This window comes from Vombatus ursinus, unplaced genomic scaffold (assembly GCF_900497805.2).
Source record: "Vombatus ursinus unplaced genomic scaffold, bare-nosed wombat genome assembly UNPS02008543.1, whole genome shotgun sequence".
Lineage (NCBI taxonomy): Eukaryota > Metazoa > Chordata > Mammalia > Diprotodontia > Vombatidae > Vombatus > Vombatus ursinus.
In genome coordinates this window covers 16,528-33,882 of record NW_020948321.1, presented here as the reverse complement: position 1 = coordinate 33,882, position 17,355 = coordinate 16,528, and the positions used below count along the sequence as shown (strand labels likewise).

Sequence of the window (17,355 nt, the reverse complement as noted above, 5' to 3'; positions counted from 1 at the left end):
CACACACACACACACACACACACACACACACACACACACACACACACCAGCTAGCTGACAGGCATTGATTACCAGTGTCTGCCATTTTTTTTTTTTACACAAAATATAGATTTAAGGTAAGTGTGAACTTGGACAAACAAAAATCCCACTAAACAAACTCCCACAATTCAAGATTTTCTCTTCTGATCATTCACACACATCCTTACATTTGGTTTTTGCCTCCACTGTATTCCAAGATTTCCAGTCACCATCACTTCATAGCGTATGACGTTCCCACAGTCTTTTGAGTTTAATCTATTCATTTCATTTTCAGATGAAATTAACAAGAGCGAAGTCTCAAAAATTTCGGCTCCATAATGTTTGGTTAGAGTCTCCAAGGTCGACAGATATTTCACCTTTAGATCATGAGGAGTCACGCTACTGTCGCAAATGGTCTTATTGTTAAATTCCTTAAGGAAATCCTTGAAAACATTATTTATTCGTATTCTGGTTAAGAGATTCCTTTGTCTGATGGTCCTGTTCAGTGTTTCTGGAATATATCGCTTGTAACTGAAAGAGGAAAATGGAAAGAGAAAAAGGAAAAAAAAGGGAAGAGAGAAAGAGGGAGGGGGGAAGGAGAGATGGAAAGTGAAAGGGAGAGGAAGAGGAAGAGGAGAGGTGAGAAAATGTGTCTATTTAATATTTATATGAGCAAAAATTGTCACTAGGTGCCCATTCCCCAAGAAGTTTAGAACCTCGTATATACACCCACAGATGCATTATTAAATTCTGTTATTATTTAAGCAATCCAATCTGCATTGGGCTACTCCTATTCTCCTATCAAGAGCAGGAACTCAACCAGACATCAAAAGCTAGCCAAAAAGGAACCCCATGGGTCATCCGTCCAAAAGCCCTGTCTTGGCCAGCTCTTTCAAGCCTCGCCAAATGTTTCATTAGGCACTCTGGAAAGTCGCAAAATCAACTGACCTTTTATCGACTCATTGCCTTTTGTTGATTGCCCACACATAACACGCTAAACAGCCACCTTATGGCAGATCCCCTTCCCACTTGGAGTGGGGTGATCAGCTAAGCCTCTTTGCCCTGGAAAGGGCATAGAGAGGTCAAAAGACCTGAGTTTGAATCCTGCCTCTGTTTCATGTCACCTCTATAATACTGCATATCACTTCAATTCTTTACCAATTCTTCAAACCCCAGCTGCCCTGTCTGTAAAATGAGGGGGTTGGATGAGAAGATTTCTAAGGTCTGTTTAAAACTATGATCTTAATATATTTTATAAAGTGGTGTTTGAGCTTCACAATGACCTGTGAGGCAGGTGCTACTATTGTTGTCATTTTACATACAAGGAAACTGAGGCTGAGAGATGCTGAGTCTTTTACCCAATATTAATTCAATGAAAAGCAGTGTGATGCAACGAGACAGAAACCTAGCCTTGGAATCAAGAAGGTCTGGGTTTAAATCTCACCTCTGATATATACAGTCTGTGTGACCCTGGGCAAGTCACTTGACCACCATCTGCCTCAGTTTCTTCATCTGTAAACTGGGGATAACAACAGTACCTACCTCCAGGGTTGTTGTGAGGATCAAATTATTTAATATTCGTAAAGTTCCCATAAACATAATATTTCTGTTATCAGCTGGACTTTGGTGATAAATGAAGTCACTAGCTTGGGAGGGAAAAGATTTGGAATAGGGAAATTGTTCTGTTTCTGTATGACTTTGAGCTAGGAACCTAGAGTCTCTGGGCTTCAGCTTACTACTCAGTAAGATGAGAGGGACCAGAGGGGTTGACCTACAGAGACCCTCCAGCTGGAAAACCCCTCAATTCTTTGACTCTGGGATGCTGGGACACAGCTGGTCTAAGCCTCTGAAAACCTGCAAAGAGATTATGTCAATACTTGGGGGCATCTGCCTCTCCTCCACGTGTGAACTCCTACCATCACCTCGGGCTGCATCCCGTTACACCTCCTCAACCAGTAAGAGTCACGGCAGTCGTTCTTCAATTATGTGTCTCAAAGGGAACGTCCCAGAAGGCCTATGACCTGTCACTGCCCACGTGGCTGCCCCCCTTCTTTTCTGATCATCCATTTGTTTTAATGATGTCACTTATGCCACTTCTTACTTTGAGAACTGGACGGACCTCTGAGATCATCTAGTCTAATTCCTCATTTTAGAGATGAGGAAACTGAGGTCCAGAAAAGTCACTTGCCCAAAGCCACACAAGTAGTAAGTGGCATAAGTAGGATTTGAACCTAGGTCTTCTGACTCCAAATCCAGCAGTCTTCACCCTGCACCCCATTGTTTCCTCTACAGCCTATGTGTACCCACAATGCTTCTCTCTACTGCCAAGGTCACTCATAGATTCCTCAAAGAACTTGGCGCTCAAGGATTTTCCACCATACAACATTCTTGGGACACACATGCCACCACACATAGTATTAACATGCTAAAAAGGTGTCACCATCAGCTCTCCTGGGAGACGAGCTCAGCCTTACCTGACATCCTTTGGCAGGTCTGGAAGTTGTATATTATTCATCATGGCGTAATGGGATATGGCCAGCACTGCCATCCCCAGACATTCATTTTCAATCTCGTGAACTTCCTGATCGGTCTTTGGGTCTCGCACAGGAGCCAAGCACTTCACTAAATCATATTGTCCCTTCAGGGGAGAGAAAAGTTTCTTTTAAGCAGGAAGTAGATAAATTCTTGGGAGTTCAGGTGATTGCTCAACACGTGGTTCTCCCAGAGGAGGACAGCTCCCAGGATAGGATGTCTGGAGGGGTAAACTACTGTCTCAGTTAAGAAATTCTCAAGGAACAAAACCTTTTTAACAAGTTCCCCTCCTCTTGAGGGATAGATGGTGGCTTCTAGCACCTTAATAATGTTGACTGGCTGATTGCTTTGGGTGCAGAATAGGGTGTATATTTCCAGACGTGTCCAAAATGTTAAGGTTTTCCTTAGCTGTATTTCTTCGTACAGCTCAAAAGTCACCTCCTACATGGGGCTGTCCTTGATTTCACTCCAATACTAGTGCTCCGCCCCCCCAATTACATTTTATTTACCATATGTGCACCGGGATAAATACTGGAGTATTTTTCAGCTAATAAAAATCAGTACTATCCATCCCCCTTAAACACACAGTTTCTTGTCTGGTGTCAAGGAGGTAAGAACACTACATACCAGAGATTCTTGACCTAGGGTGCAAAGACTCTTCAGGACACAAGAGAGTATATGAACTTGAATGAGAAAAAATTACATCTTTATTCTCACTAACTTTTCATTTCCTTTCGAATTCTATATATTTTATTCTGTGTACTGGTTCTGGGGAGGAGTCCATGGGCTTCACCAGACTGTCCACGCCATCCAGGACACCCCAAATGGTAAGAACCCTGCAACTAAAGATGGATCCCTGCTAGTCCACCACTAGGACTCTTCTCCTCAGCCTTCAAGGAGTTAACCCTCAAATGGACTGATACAGCCAGACTCTCATCGGCAATCTGTAACAAAATCCCTACATCATGTATTTATGAACTGGTTTCAAGTTTGCAAAGCACTTGATACATGTTAACTCTTGTAGTAGTGATGATGATGATGACGATGATGATGATGATAGCAGCATTTCTATAGTACTTACTATGTGCCAGGCACCGAGTTAAGCGCTTCACAAAATTTGTCTTATTTGATCCTCACAACAACCCTGTGATGCAGGTGCTACTAATTGTTCCCATTTTACATACCAGGAAACTGAGGCTGAGAGATGCTAAGTCTTTTTCCCAGGGTCACACAACCATCTTAGGTAGGGTTTGAATTTTGGTCTTCCTGACTCCACCTCTTCTCCTCCATGCACAGACAGCACTGCCTACCTGCCCAACTCTAGAATCACAGGCAAATGCGTCTGCTGATAATCAACCTTTCACCCCGGGCCTTGGTCCAGTCTTGTTCTATGTCGCCTCCCTTCGTGTACTTTGGCCAGACTGACCCACTGGCTGATCCTTGTACCCAATTCTGTTTTCCTTCTCCTGCCTTTGCAAAGGGAGATCGGGTTGCTTTACAAGCATCACACAGCTAGTTTGGATCTGAAGCAGGACCTGAACCCAGTTCCCGATGATGCCAAATGTTCCTGACTCCGAGTCTGATGCCCTGGACACTGCACCATGCTCTCTCTCTCTCTCCTAGGTCTGGTTAAAAGACAAAATGATCTAATAATTGGTACCCATCACCCTGCCCGTCATAGAGGAGGGACCAGAGAAATCTTGGTTGGTCACTCATTAGGTCCTTGCTACCACATCAAGGCCACACTTGTCAACCTGACAGTCAAGCCCCTAAATAGTCTAATGCCTTCTTACCTTCCCAGCCTCATCTCAGATGATTCCCTTTCATCTTGTCTACACTCTACCAAACTGGACACTTACTGCAACTTCAACATGACCTATATTCTCCCACTTTGGTGACTTTGGTCATGACATTGCTTAAAATGCCCTCCCTTCTATGGTTGCTTTCACCTGCTGAAATACTACTCCCCTTTCAGGACCAGCTTAATGCCATTAAATGTCAGTCCAGGGGAAAGAGTCAGAAGATCTGGGTTTGAATCCCAGAAGTTCTGCCACTTTCTAGGTGTGTGACCCTGGGCAGCTTTCTCTGCCTCAGTTTCCCCACCTATAAAATGATGGCATTGAACTAGATGGTATAGTGGTGGCTCCATGGATAGAGCATGAGGCCTGGAGTCAGGAAGACCTGAATTCAAAACCAACCTTAAACACGTGTCGGCCTCAGTTTCCTTAATTGTAAAATAAGGGTAATAGCATCTATCTCAATGCGGCTTTGGGGTGGGAGGGGGAGGAGAATGACCAAGAAAGGTCTCCCCCAGAAAAGGCAGATCTTTGATCTGAACCTTGAAAGAAGTCAGGGATTTAAAGAGGCAGAGGTGAGGAGGGACAGACTATGAGGTGTTTCAAAATTCTTGCTGGTTGATTAGTTGACTGTTTCCCTGTACCTCCCATGGACCCTCATCCGGTCCCCTGCACACAGCAGGTGCCTAATAAAAGTTAGTTGAGTGGTTTGGTTGAGCACAGGCCTCTGGTGAATGTAGTCCCACAGCATTTCGCTTGCTTGGAAAGGAGACAGATGAGGAAGAAGGCCTGGGAGTTGGCATAAACAAGCCACTTCCCCTCAAAGGGAGATGCATCTGGAGCTTTCTTACGCTATGATAATCACTCAGCTTTTTTTTTTTAAACCTAAAGTAACTTCTTGTTTTCCTTCGGTACAAACAGTCACCCACCATTTCCTCCGGTACTCAGTGAGTGACCAATGAGAATGAAAGCAACCAGGGCCCCTGGGTTTATAGGAAGCAAAACCAAACCTGTATGTGCCACTTAGATCTGGATCCCCAGCGCTCAACATAGTGCCTGACACACAGTAAGCGCTTAATAAATGCTTGTTGCACATGCGTCTGCCTCCTGAGCCGTTGGGTTCTTAGTCTGGCACCTGCTGGTTGAAATATGAAGCACTCTTGTGGGCCTTTTGGTTTTTAAACCAGGAAGCGGTGTGGTTCAATGGTAAGGGCACTGGCTCAGGAGCAGGAGTTCTCAACCTTTGGTTTATGGGCCTTGGCCCCTTGGGGCAGCATCGGGCGAGGTCTTCTTCCCTGAATCAACTTGTAAAAGGCATCCAAGAAAATGTACAGAATTCCAAAAAACCACTATGTTCAAATATCGCTATCAATATTGTTAGAGGCAAGATAGCCAGATATATTCAAATTATACAATAAAAACAATATTCAGAACGTTCAAATAGAGTTTAAAAAAACACCACCACCAAGTCCCCAGACTACAGCTTAAGAGCCCTGGCTCTAGATTCAGAAGATCTGGGTATAGAGCTCACCTGTCATGCTTTACTACCCATGCAACCCTGGGCAAATCACTAAACTGAGTAGGCCTCAGTTTCTCCATTTGTAAACTAAGGGGGTTGGTGCAGATGAGTTCTGAGGTCCCTTTCAGCTCTAAGCTGAATAGGATCCTATGAAAAGGAATTCTCTGGTCTGTGGCTAGCTTCCATGGCTCAGGCCCTTGAAGGTTTGCTAAGAGCAGCTGACCAGATGTTCTCTGAAGGGTTCTTCCAGCCCAAAGGTCTCTGGTTCCCTGGAAAACTCCCCCACACTGGAGAGTACAACATTGATCTTCCAATGTGGGCCAAATACAAATGTGTGCAGAGAGAAGAACTAGGGCTATTAACTTTCTTACAAAAATTTTCTAAAATTCTGAATTTAAACAACACCAAATAAAATGGGTATTTCCATATACTCAGTAGGACAGGAAAAGGTTATACACACACAAAATAGCTAATCTCCATTACATACAGCTTGCTTTCAGAAATATTGCTTCAATGACGTAGTCATGTCCAGGCAATGACTCAACTTCCTAGAAATGACCTGCTCCTGCCCCGCCTCTCACACACTCCCCTCCACCCCCGGCTCCCTAGAGTCTCTGGGAGCTCCGGGTCCTACCTGAGCAAACAGATACTCCAGTGAATTGGCATCGAGGAGGGGCGTGGCATCCAGGACCCGTCTCCTTTCGTAGCCATTCTTTTGCTTCTTTGGGGAGTGTCTCCACACTGACTGCTCATTCTCATTGGTCCCATGCCAGTTGGTGAAATAGAATCTGGAAAGGAAAAAAGTTGACAGAAATCACCCTCATGGCAGTGCTGGAGGTATCCAGGAGCCATGAGCTGGACTCCTCAGAAGGAAGAAAGAGAGAGAACCCAATGAGCTGCTCTCACACCATTTCTAAGACATAATCTCTACGTCTTTTGTTATTGTTGCTCAGTCATGGCAATCATATCCAATCTTCATGACCCCATTTAAGGTTTCCATGGCAAAGATACTGGAGCGGTTTGCCATTTCCTTCTCCAACTCATTTTACAGATGAGAAAACTGAGGCAAACAGGGTGAAGTGACTTGCCTAGGGTCTGAGGCCAAACTTGAACTCAGGTCTTCCTGACTCCCTAACTAGCACTCTATCCACTGCTTAACAATGACCTGGACATTTGAGACCATGGTCTTCCATGGTATGGAAGAAGACTCAGAGATATGGCTTCAAATCCCACTTCTGATACTATCAGAGTAACCCTGAGCAAGTCATTTCTGAGCCTCAGCTTCTTTGAGCCTCTGTTTCTTCATATGTAAAATGAAGTGATTAATCCAGATGGCTTCTCAGGTCCCTTCCAGCTCTAAATCTAAAAGCCTATGATCATACTTGGGTCTTATAATCACCCTGTGAAGTAAGAACTCCAGTTATTTTCTCCATTTTATAGATGGAGAAACTGAGGCACAGAGATGCCTAAAGTGGGATTCAAACCTAGATCTGACTGATTCTAGCACTCTATCCACTACTCTCTGAGCCATCCCAGCTAAACAATTTAAATTCTATGTAACATGGGCCTTGATTCTGTCTTTCTATCACCCAAAAGTCAGTGTTAGCACTAAGAGTCAGCTACTATGACATAAACTGTTGAACTGAATCCAACTCAAGCTAAGGAATGAACCACTTTCAAGCATTCTTCATGGACACCTAAATCCATTTTTTATAAACACTGGATAGGAGTGGGCCCACACTACAGTCAGTCACCTCAGTTACACTGATAGTGCCTCTTTACCAGCGTGTTCTTATGTTTGTTCAGGGAGGGAACTAAAAAAAACCCGTGTCGTCAGAGCCACAGAAAAATTCTGCTGGTTCCACATAGCCCTTCCTAAGGCGCTATCTAAAATGATCCTTCCAGGCCTTTGTAAAGCACAGGCTCCCTACAGTATTCGCCTTTAGCCTAGACAGCCCTAACACGAATACACACAAGTGCGCACACGTCCACATCAGAAAGGACCACATGCCAGCGTCACCCACACCCAGCATCAAGCGCACCAGGGCTTCAGAGTCTGCTGGGATTCCCCTTATACAACATACAAGATGAGGACTTCCACAGCCTGACCGTGTCAGGTGACGGACAGCGAACCTTTCATCAGGCACTGGGTGGAACACAGCGCTTTCTTTGAGACACAGCGGGAGGCTCAGGTCAAGCCCAGCTCAGTGGGGACTGCGGATGCGCCTGGGAGCAAAGCCTCTGCAGGCTTCCCTGGCTGAACTGGGAGCCTCTCAATGCACGCAAGAGTCAAAGAACCACCCGGACTCACAGGACCACAGACTCAGAGCCCAAAGGGATGCGGGAGGCCAACCAGTCCCAAGCCATCTTTTCTCAGATGAGAGACAGCACCCGAGAGGTCGAGTTAGTTGTCCAAGAATAGATCAGGAGTAAATAAGGAAGAGCCAGAGTCTGAGCCCGGGTCCCATGCATCTAAACGGACTGTTCATTTCCATTTTATCACACAGCTCCCTTTGGAAGAATGAGTCAGAGGGAGATGAACAAAACAGCATGAGCAGGAGAACTGATTCACAGATAGATGGAGAGACAGACAGACAGACACACACACACAGAGACAGAGAGACAGACAGAGAGAGACAAGAGAGAGATGAAGAGAAAGGGAGAGAGACCCAGAGAGAGGGGAAGAGAGGAGGAGAGAAGGGGAGGGAGAGAGACAAAGACAGAGAGACAGAGATAGGCAGAGACAGACAGAGAGACAGAGAGAGACAGAGAGAGAGGGAGAGAGATATGCAACCATAGATATATCTATAGAGAGATGTACAGAGAGAGAGAAGAAACAGAGAGACAGAAGGAGACAGAGAGAGATGTACAGACACACAGAGAGACAGAGAGAGAGAGAAATGGAGACAGAGACAGACAGAGAGACAAGAGAGAGACAGAGAGAGGAGGAGAGAGATATACAAACATAAATATATAGAGAGAGATGTAAAGAGAGAGAAAGAGAGAGAGAGAAGAAACAGAGAGAGACAGACGGAGACAGAGAGAGATGTACAGATATATACAGAGACAGAGACAGAGAGAGAGAGAGAGGGGGAGGGAGAGAGACAGAGAGAGAGAGACAAGAGAGAGAAGGAGAGAAAGGGAGAGACAGACAGAGAGGGAGACGGAGACAGAGAGAAATGGAGACAGAGACAGAGAGACAGAGACAGAGAGACAAGAGAGAGACAGAGAGGGAGGGAGAGAGATATACAAACATAGAGAGAGACAGAGAGATGTAAAGAGAGAGAAAGAGAGAGAGACAGAGAGAAGAAACAGAGAGAGACAGAGGGAGACAGGGAGACAGAGAGAGAGATGTACAGACACACACACACACAGACAGAGACAGAGAGACAGAGAGAGGGGCAGGGAGACAGAGAGAGAGAGACAAGAGAGAGATGGAGAGAAAGGGAGAGAGAGACAGAAACAGAGAGGGGGAGGGAGAGAGAGAGACAGAGATATACAGACAGAGACAGAGAGATGTACAGACAGACACTCACAGAGATACATATATATGTTTGTATGCATACATATACATATATAATATACATTATACATTTGTATTTTGTCTACTCAATTTCACAAAGCACACTGTTTAAACGCCTCTTAAATGCTTGGCACATGTTACCACATATTGGGGTTATTTGGCATGCATTCTATCTCCCCCCCCAGCTCCTCAGTCTCAGCCTTCACATCCAAGCAGTTACCAAGTCTTGTTGACAATACCTCCACAGTTTGCCCTGGCATCCATCCCTTTCTCTCTAGTCCCACAGCCACACACACCGCCCCCCCCCCCAGCTCAGGCTTTCATCACCCTCACCTGGATATTGCTCCAGCCTCTAACTGGTCTCCCCAGCTCCAGTCTCTCATCTCACCAATCCATCCTTTACTCAGCTGGCAAAGAAACTTTCCTTCGACAGAGATCTGACCTCTCATTCCCCTGCTCAATAAACTGCAATGGCTCCCCATTACCTCTAAGAACAAATTCAAGAATTCCACTGCTTGACATTGAAAGCCCTTCACAAAATGGCCCCGACAGCTTTCCAGGTTACGCATAATTCCCTTTCACAATCTCTTCAATTCAGCCAAATTGTCTTTCTTGTTCTTTCTCGCATGTGAAATTCCCACTCTGTACTTAGCCTGGAATGCATTTCCTTCTCATCTACACCTCATGGAAGCCATACTTTCTGAGTTCAGCTCAGATACCTCCTACTCCATGAAGCCTTTCCTGATCTACCTCACCCCTCTCCAGCTGTTAGTGTTTCCCCACAAAAAAAAAAAATCCTGTACGTATTTTAATATATCTCAGTGCGTGCAGGCTGTACCCCTTAATAAAATGTAAAGTTATTAAGGCAGACTTCCATTTTTGCCTCACATACAGAAGCTAGCACATAGTCAGCACTTAAATGCTCACTGATTGATTGGTTGCTCTTCCTACTAGATCAGAAGCTTAATGAGGGCAGGAATCTAATCTTATTTAATCAGCCACACCCAATGACAACAACACCATTAACAATAATAATAGCTAGCACGTATACAGAACTTTCAAGTTGGCAAATCACTTTACACATTAACTCATCTCAAGCTCACAGAGTAGACACTTTGTAAATGTTTGCAGACATGACAAGATCATGAGCTCTTTTAATCAATTTCCAAGAATTTGTTAACCACCTATCATGTGCCAGGCATTCTGCTCGTATCTGAATTTATAAAGACAAAGGTGAGGTAGTCTCTGCCCTCAAGCATCTTATGTTCTCCTGTGGAGAGATGTACATATGTAACACCATGTATAGAAGCTATTTATCCACCAAGTACAAAGTAACCTTGCAAGAGAAGACTCCAGTTACTGGGTGGAGGAGGCCAAGAAAGGCCTCCTGAAGAAAGAAGGTATCTGTTGAATTCTAAAGGAAGCCAAGGATCCCCGGAGGCAGAGAAGAGGAGGGAAAGCATTCCAGGGCTGGACGACCGCCAGGGCAAAGGTCCAGAGATAGATAATGGAGCTTCGTGTGGGAGCAACAGCCAGTAAGTATGCCCTAGAAAGTGTGGCACAGCGATGCGCAAACAACAGAACTCAACAAAAGGCGGGAGAAAGAAGGGAAAGGAAGCAGAGCGGAGACAGAGACAGGGAGGATAAGAAAGAGAAAGGGACAGGGAGAGAAGAGAAAGAGAAGGAAGGGGAAGGAAAGAAGAGGAGAAAGAAGGAAAGAAGAAAGGAGGGGAGGAAGGGAAGAAGGAAGCGGAGGCAGGAAGAGAAAAGGAGGGGGGAAGGAGGGAAGGGGGACAGAGGGAAGAGAAAGAAGAAAGGGGAAGAAGGAAGGGAGGAGTGGAAAAAGGGAAAGAAGAAGAGAGGGGAGGCAGGGGAAGAAGGAAGCGGAGGCAGGAAGAGGGAGGGCAGGAAGGCTAGGAAAGGAGGGAAGAGAAAGAAAGAAGGAAACTCAGGACAGCAGGTTCTCAGACAATGCCCAGACTTCATAGCTCTATGGGCTGGTCCACTTCAGACCAGGGACAGAGCTAGTCTTAGGATCTGTTACCAAAATGAGGTAGAAAAAGCATAAATGTCAGCCACTGACCAAGCCGAACTCCTGAAGAGATTGCCAGAGAAGCCAAGGCCTCTGTATCAACCAGCAGGACAATTTGTGTGGGCGGCATCTCTTTAGAACCCAAACCTCTTTCAGGTGCCTAGGGAAGCAAATCAGTATGGGGCTAGCCAGTGCAGTGCATTGTGGGAGAATCAAGCAGCCTTCTGCCTAACTGAGAAGGGTCACACCACCCTCAAATATCCATATTCCCCCCCAAACATCCACACACATACACATCCACACATACCTACACACATCTACACACACACATGCCCCACACACACACACCCCCACCCACCCTGCCACAACACCTCCATTTCCTCTTATTAGTTACCCCTTGCTAAAAGGCAAATGTGGTATACCTGAAAGGGGAAAACACACTAAGCCACTAGTATTTGAACTGTCTGTTTCTCAGTCCAGCAAGAATCAAGCCTCTTTCTCTCTAAAAAGAGCCGGTAAGGCCTCGGACTTGGGGAGGTTATGATGAAGGAGGCAGAAGTGGGGGAGGGTGGAGGAGGCGGGACAGCACGCCTGGGCACCGTTCCTTCCTTCATTTACTCAGCATGCCTGGAAGATGTTTCATCCCTCTGAAGCCCTCTCTTCTGTAGTCCTGGGCACAGTTGTTAGCATTCTCCAGCCCTCCTGACCACTTGTACTGACTTCTCCATGTAGGTGTCCCACCCCGCCCTGCCCCACCCAGCCCACCAGAGAAGAGGAGACCCAGCATTTCGAGGGCAGGGACTGTCCTTGCTGTCTTTGCCTCTGCAGAGAACCTTCTGAAGGGGGCAGTTAAATTGAGTGGGGTAACACCTCCTTTGAATCAGATGCTGTCAGGTAGAGGCCTGGCCCTGGATTCAGAAAGACCTGGCATTCAAACCAGCCCAGGACCTGGGGCAAACCTCGCTGCCCCAGACCCTTCAGGACTCGTTATAGATGACTGACACATCTGTAGAGGTGAAGAGGGTCCCCATACCAGGAGTTCCTTCCAGGTCCAGATTAAATAAGACAAACAAAACAAAGCCTCTGAGGTGTGGGGGGGGGGGGCAATAGGGTGGGGTGAGGAGGGAGAAGTGATACTGGGAAATTTTTTTTTTGATGAGTAAGAGACCTGGATCCTGACCATAAAAAGCTTATTCCCCTCATGTAATAGGAAAATAAACAGAGACCTTAGTCTAGAGCAGAAGCAATAGGAGGCCCTAGGTTCAGGGAAAGGGATGAGGGAGGCACGAAGGGGAAGAAGGAGGGTTTCCCCAGGGGAGGCCCCAAAACAACATTTCTCCCACTCCACAGTCTGGCTAGGGCCAGTCAGACCAACACCTTTCTCATCCTTCCTGCTGTCTGAGTCCTTTAGGAGAAGGGTTCTCCATACTCAGTATAGTCAGGGGCCCATCATGGCAAGGCTAGTCTTCTCCTCATCTCTCCCATCTGTCCCTTTGTCTCTACTCCCAAGAGCAACACTCTGGATCATTTCCTACAAGGGGAAAAGGGGCTGCCAGGGGCTAGAGCCATTCTGAAATGCATGCCCCAAATCACTATTCCCTTCAGCCCATGCCAAACAAGCAAGTGTTTTTCAGCCTAAAAAACCGCCCCTATCCATGCTGACAAAATCTCCACATCTACACCAATCTTTGCCACCAAATCATGTTTTCTATTCGCTTATTAGTAGACATGTTTTCTCCGATAGAATATAAGCTCCCTGAGGGCAAGGACTTTCATTTTTTCCCTCTAGCCCTGAGTATGCATTTCACGAATATTTGCCAATTGCCTGATGGATTGATCGATCCAGCCTTCACTTAAGCCAGATATCAAGTGATTCTGCAGGTCTGGAACCAAGAGGGCCACAACAGTGACTCTGCATACCTCATTCGATAATGCAGCCTCAGCGACGTTTTGTCTTCAATCTTGATGCAGTGATTCGGGGCGTACCACAGCTTGGTCTTCTCATCGTACAGGGCAAAGAGGTTGTGGCAGAGTGGAGAGATGCCTAGGGAAAAGGTCAGGAATTCATCAGAGAGAGAAATGTGCTCTAGTACTCCTTTCCATTTCCTTAATTTGGATATATGTTTGCATGTTGCTCTTTCATTAGACTGTAGGTTCCCTGACGGCAAGGACTGTCTTTTTGCCTCTTTTTGTATCCCCAGCATTTAGCACAGTGCCTGAAAAAAGTGTCAGTGCTGTGGGGCAAGTAGGAGGTACAGTGGATAGAGCGTAGGGCCTGGAGTGAAGAAGACTCATCTTCCTGAATTCAAATCCAGCCTTAGACACCCCCTAGCTGTGTGACCTGGGCAAGTCACTTAACCATGTTTGCCTCAGTTTCCTCATCTGTAAAATGAGCTGGAGAAGGAAAAGGCAAAGAACTCTAGTATCTTTGCCAAGAAAACCCCAAATGGGGTCACGGAGAGTCAAACATAACTGAAAAATGACTGAACAACAACTGACATACAGGAGGTGCTTAATAAATGTTTATTGATTGATCTGTAAAAGAAGGAGTTGTAATAGATAGTCTCTGAGGTCTGTCTTAACTTTAAATCCTATGACCATCTACTACTCAGGAGACCTGAGCTCAAAGTCTGTCTCAATCACTAACTATGAGATTTCGAGCAAGTTACCCAGTCCCTCTAAAGGTCCACTTCCTCATCTATAAAGTGAGGCCGATGAAACTTGCTCTACCTACCTAAGTGTTAACACTATGAGAACCTCCATAGACCAACACCAACGACCTCCTATTCTTGGGGTGCTCCTCCTCCGCCATCTCATTGTGCTCTGAGGGTCTCTTTTGCCCCTGTGCCAATCATTCATGCGCATGTCAACCTAACTGTGCCATCCTTAGTGAGTAGGGTTTGAGGGGCTTTTTAAAGCCACAAGAAGTGGCCCCACGATATAGGTCCGCTCCGAGGGTGAGGAGGAAATACAATGAAGTCTGAACCTAACTATCCACCTGTAATTTTGCTTCTCTTGTCTTTTTTCAAAAAGAATTTTCTTTGAATGGAAGAAAGACCAAGAATAGTTGATGAGTAAGCAACTTGGAGCTGTCCTCCACATCTGCAAGCCTCCAAACAGGAGTAATTGCATTAAAAAGTGGGTGGGTACAATTACTGAGCCGCCACTGGTGATCTGGGGAAGACCTTTGGAGAACGAGAGATATGCCAAGCGATGGGAGAAGGCAAATGCTGCCTGATAGTCAAGAAACGAAAGAGGGTGAATCTACCAACCACAGATCAGTGTACTTCACTTTGATTCTTGAAAAAATTCTAGGATACATAATCAAAGGGACGGTTTCTGAACCCTTATGCAATCAAAAACAAGACATTTCAGACACCCTTCACTTCCTTTATTGACTAGTAGATTACAGGAATGCTGTCAGATGGATATTCTCAGATTTCAATAAAGCATTAATAAAGTTATACACACACACACATATATGTGTATGTATGCATGCATGTATATGTATATTTCTTTACATGTTGTCTCTCCCATTAGACCTTGAGGGTAGAGACTGTCTTTTGCCTCTTTTTGTATCCCCAGCACTTAGCACAGTGCCTGGCACATAATAGGCTTGGATTGATTGGCTGAAAGTCTTTCATAGTATGCTTGTGCATAAGGTAGGCTAGGTGACAAGCATAAATAGGTTAATTTGGAACTGACTAAATGGCTGATCCCTAAGCACAGTCATTAATGGGTCAATATCAACTTAGAAAAATGAGCTCTAATGGAGAGCTCCAGGGATCTGTGCTTGGCCCTATGATGTTGAACATTTCTTTTAATGACTTTATGAACGGCAGAGACGGCATGTTGATCAAACTTGCAGATAACACAGAGTTTGGAAGGATAGATAAAACCCAGAGGACCAAAATCAATACCCAAAAAGATATTTAACCATTTATAACAATGGGTCAAATAGAGTAAGATGGAATTTAATAGAGATAAATGCAAAGTTCTACACAGGTTCCAAAAGTCAGCTTCATGAGTACTGGATGGCAGAGGTACGGCCAAACGACAGTTCTTGTGAAAAAGATCTGGGGGCCTCAGTGGACCAAAAGCTCAATTTAAGTTAACAGTGTGACATAAAATCAACAAAAGTTAATATTCCCCTAGGCTGTGTCAAGAGAATCCAAAGGTATAAATATAAGGAGGTAAGTAAGACCCCCCAAGGGACTCTGTAGCAACCAAAGCACATATGGAGTATTCTGTTCAGTATCAAGTGACCCATTTTTAAGAGGCAGAAGCTAAAGTATGCACAGAAGAGGTTATTCAGGATGGTGAGAAAACTGAAAATGATGCCATAGGCAGGTTTAGTCTCAACTAGGAAGACTCCAAGAGACCATGACAGCTGTCTTCAACTATCTGAAGGCCATCATGGGGAAGACAGATTAGATTTGTTCTGTCTAACCCCGGGAGTAGAATTAGAAGCAATAGATGCTGGGAGTGGGGGGGACAGGGGAGTTGCTAAGAGGCGGGCTTAGGCTTAACTTCAGGTAAAGCATCCTCACAATGAGAGGTGTCCCAAAGCCAAATTGGCTGCCTCGGCAGGTGGTGGGGTTGTCCTTCCCCAGACGTCATGGAGCAGAGGCTGGAGGACCCAACATTCACCACAGTTCCTGGCATATAGTAGATGCTTGATAAATGCTAGCTGACTGACTAACTGACCTCTTAGCAGTGATGCCGTAATGTGAGTTCTCGGTCAGGCAAGGGTTGGATTAGGTAGTCTCTGAGGTCCCTACTCACTCTGAGATTCTGCGGTTGAAAGCTCCTGGGGGAAGGGAAGGATGGCTGAGTTCACCTCCCCATCCCTTGTGGCTGGCCCATGCAAAGTACCTGATGCCTGGTTATTAGCTGTGTGACAACAGACAAGATACTCTGTGTCTCAGTTTCCTCACCTGTAAAATGGGGATGACAATAGCACCTTGAGCTCAGGGTTGGTGGGAGGGTCAAATGGAATGATGGGTGTAAACCACTTTGCAAAACTTCATGTTCTCTAGAAATGTGAGAAATAAATTCTGAAGGAGGTGGGAAACCCTTCCTCACCATCCTTCCAAACGTCGGTTTTCACACTGTCGTCCGGTGCTCACACACTGCCTCATCCATCACATACACAAAAAATTTCCTGGCAGCGGTGAAGGGCGTGTGTGTTAGAATAAACACCAACCCAAGTGACTTTTGACAGTGATTAAAATCTCTCAGCATAAATAATAAATAGGTTTCTTAAGTACTCAGTGTATTTATCCTAAATGGTTTTCATTAGCGGCCGCCTAACTAGAGGATGCATGTTTAATGAAGCTGGTCCCGTAGCCTTCCCTCACCTCTCCCTTCTCCCTCCTTCATCTGCTCCTCTGCTCCTCTTTCTTGCTCTCCACTCCCAAAATCAGGCGCCATTTTCCCTTTAGCAAGAGGGGTGAAAAAATAACCATCAAGACGCCCGAAACTACGATGCTGAGACAGCCTCCCACTCACTCACATCATTCCATTCTTCTTCCCATTCGCTCCCTACTGAAGAATGAAAATCACTTGGATTTTTGGAACATAGAGGGAGAAAATGAAGGTTTGGCATAAATCAATTATTAATTGTAGTTTGATTTGATCGAAAGGCAGTCCCCAAATTAGTGCACATCCCCAATTTAAACAACTGAGGATTGTTCATTCTTGGGTTTGCCAGAGAGCGAGATTTAGAGGCAGGAGGGCCTGTGTTTGAATCCCAACTCTGACGCTTTAGCTGTGTGACCCCTGGGCATTTCAATTCACCTCCCTTGACTTTAGCTCCCTCATCTCTAAATAATAATAATTATTAATTATTATTAATAACAATACCATAGCATTTATTTCACAGGATTGTCACAAGGATCGTGAGATTAGAGCAGGTGTTCTTAACCTAGGCTCC

The 17,355-nt window shown here is 45.4% G+C and overlaps 1 protein-coding gene across 1 annotated transcript in view; it reads right to left on the bottom strand.

The window, feature by feature from the left end:
- Positions 1 to 206: 206 nt before the first annotated feature.
- LOC114034203 (tyrosine-protein kinase JAK1-like) overlaps positions 207 to 17,355 on the bottom strand; it is a gene marked incomplete at its 3' end in the record, with an annotated part of 28,747 nt that continues 11,598 nt past the window's right edge. The window contains exons 4-7 of the mRNA XM_027849801.1: positions 13,341 to 13,464; positions 6,500 to 6,653; positions 2,493 to 2,656; positions 207 to 549 (exon numbers count right to left, since the gene is read on the bottom strand). Of these exons, the coding sequence (XP_027705602.1) occupies positions 207 to 549; positions 2,493 to 2,656; positions 6,500 to 6,653; positions 13,341 to 13,464 (785 nt within the window). The remainder of the gene's footprint in view (positions 550 to 2,492; positions 2,657 to 6,499; positions 6,654 to 13,340; positions 13,465 to 17,355) is intronic.